Below are 2,500 nucleotides of genomic sequence, written 5' to 3'. Positions count from 1 at the left end.
GCACTAGTTCCAAAATACAGTAGTAATCAAAAAATGTTCTCTCTCTCTCTCTCTCTCTCTCTCTCTCTCTCTCTCTCTCTCTCTCTCTCTCTCTATCTCTCTCTCTCTCTCTCTCTCTCTCTCTCTCCCTCCCTTCCTCTCTCTCTCTCTCTCTCTCTCTCTCTCTCTCTCTCTCTCTCTCTCTCTCTCTCTCTCTCTCTCTCCCTCCCTCCCTCCCTCCCTCCCTCCCTCTCTCTCTCTCTCTCTCTCTCTCTCTCTCCCTCTCACTCTCTCTCTCAGACCCACCTGTGCTCCGTTCTTCGTTATGAGATGCCTCCAGAGATTCGCTCGGTCGCCGTACGTCGGCCGATACACCATCAGCATCTTTTGGTAAACCGACGACATGGACTGAAAAAGATGGAACACGTTTTTACCTCATTATTATTCCGAACATGAGGTATTTTTAAGCGGCATGGACCATATTTCGCTAAATATGTCTGTGTACTTTTATAACGCAGAATAATACTATTATAGTACATACCAGTATAATTACACGGAAGTAATAAATGAAACAATAATATTGCTTTTCTCTCATTTTACGTTGTTAAGTATACTTTTCCAGCGAGGACATAAACTTAACAACACTTTAGGGAAAACTTAGAGACACATCCTATATACCTTGACGTCACAGTTCCAAGGGGCATTGGTGGTTCCCACAACAACAATCCTGTCTTCGGGTCCGATGTTCTTCAGCATACGTGGCATCTCCTTCCTCAGGCGCCGCGGGTCTGATTTGTCCGTCTTCGGCACCTGGAAGAACCTGTGTTAGTCTTTTCGGTAATTTGGACCCCGAGAAACAGGCAGAGGGGGAGGGGAGGCAGGGAGAGAAAGGTCGGGTAGGTTGGCAGGCAGGGGGGAGGGGGGATGTGACGTCGAAGTGACAAGAAAAGGCTATATGCTATTTACTACTCCATCGATGTTGTTAATTCGCGCTATAACCTGGCGGAATACTGAAAGTAACGAAAGCGTTAGGTTAACAATACTGTTTTGTGTGTGTGTGTATGCATGTGCGGGTGTATGTTAAGTATATTATGATATACCTATATTGGAACAACCTGCACATACTACTTTAAACTATGAATATTGTGACTGGATGGATTTCTGATCACTGACTTAAACTGAATTGCAAGAGGTCGGCATTGTGCTAAAACACGTTCAAGGTTCCACAGAAAAACACATATATCGGACTTGCTCTTTATCATTCACGTGCTATGGAGAAGTCACCGGCACGTTAGCAGGGATGATCTCTCTCTCTCTCTCTCTCTCTCTCTCTCTCTCTCTCTCTCTCTCTCTCTCTCTCTCTCTCTCTCCCTCTCTCTCTCTCTCTCTCTCCCTCTCTCTTTCTCCTCCCCTCTTTCTCCCTCTCGCTCTATCTCCTCCCCTCTTTCTCTCTCTCTCTCTTTCTCCCCCCCTCTTTCACCCCTCTCCCCCCCCCTCTCTCTCTCTCTCTCTCTCTCTCTCTCTCTCTCTCTCTCTCTCTCTCTCTCTCTCTCTCTCTCTCTCTCTCTCTCTCTCTCTCTCTTTCTCTCCACCATTTTAAACACGATGTCATTTGTAAACACATATATCACAGTAAACACATAAATCACACACTCGTGGATCCCAGGTTATATAGGTCATAAATGACAAAACAAACAAAAGGCTGTGCAGTCTCTCTCCCTCTGCAACGATACAAGATAAGACGATATGTATATATGATCAAATTGATTGTTACCAGACGTGCAAGATTAATCTGAAGAAAAAAAACAGGGATCATCACACAGAAGAAAATAGGTCACTGCAGGATTAGTTAAAATAGATAGTAATAGAACCAACAAACAACAATTCCAACTAAATTGTAATGAGAAACTGTCTACATAATGACCCCACAATTTCTCTCTCTCTTTATATATACGCTAAGTTAGACCACCGATTTGGAACATTAGTACATGTCAGCATGTTTATCATTAGATTGTGGAAACTTTTTAGATGGATACTCTCCTATGAAACTTTAGAGTAACAACGGTGACTGAAATTGGCGATTGCAAACATGCAAGAACACTAAAGAAAGAAGAGATCTCACTTACTTTCTTCAGGAACATTTTGTCGGCATTATCGATGACTACGAGCGTGGGTTGCAGCAGCCGCCCCACCTAAGACACAGTGTTGTTAGTCTGTTTGTTTGCTTATCATGGTCGCTTGCATTCTTTTTATTATTCATTATTTTGTTTATTTATTCACTCATTCATTTATTGTTACCTGTATTTGGTTATGGCTTTAAGTATCAGTATTACAATATATAAACTCACAAATGGTTTTATTGAACGGTCTCTTTTTCATTCATTCTGGTTCTGATCTTATTTTTTTATATTATTTTGTTTTTGTTATTTATCACTCCACCTATTGTATTTAGCTATCTCCCTTGCTTTTCGTCTAGCAATCTATCTACACATGTAATTATTTTCCTCACTATTTCTTCCAA

At 41.8% G+C, this 2,500-nt stretch overlaps 1 protein-coding gene across 2 annotated transcripts in view; it reads right to left on the bottom strand.

Annotated features, from left to right (window-relative positions):
- Window positions 1–2,500, bottom strand: part of LOC125030625 (dynein regulatory complex protein 11-like) — a 16,126-nt gene that overhangs the window by 3,202 nt on the left and 10,424 nt on the right. For both annotated transcript variants that reach the window (XM_047620793.1, XM_047620794.1), the window contains 3 exons: window positions 2,106–2,171; window positions 658–789; window positions 286–387 (listed from right to left, as the gene is read on the bottom strand). In XM_047620793.1, the coding sequence (XP_047476749.1) occupies window positions 286–387; window positions 658–789; window positions 2,106–2,171 (300 nt within the window). The remainder of the gene's footprint in view (window positions 1–285; window positions 388–657; window positions 790–2,105; window positions 2,172–2,500) is intronic.

Source organism: Penaeus chinensis, chromosome 11 (assembly GCF_019202785.1).
Source record: "Penaeus chinensis breed Huanghai No. 1 chromosome 11, ASM1920278v2, whole genome shotgun sequence".
Taxonomy (NCBI): domain Eukaryota; kingdom Metazoa; phylum Arthropoda; class Malacostraca; order Decapoda; family Penaeidae; genus Penaeus; species Penaeus chinensis.
The sequence above is the reverse complement of the archived record's forward strand: the minus strand, read 5'-3'. Positions and strand labels throughout refer to the sequence as shown.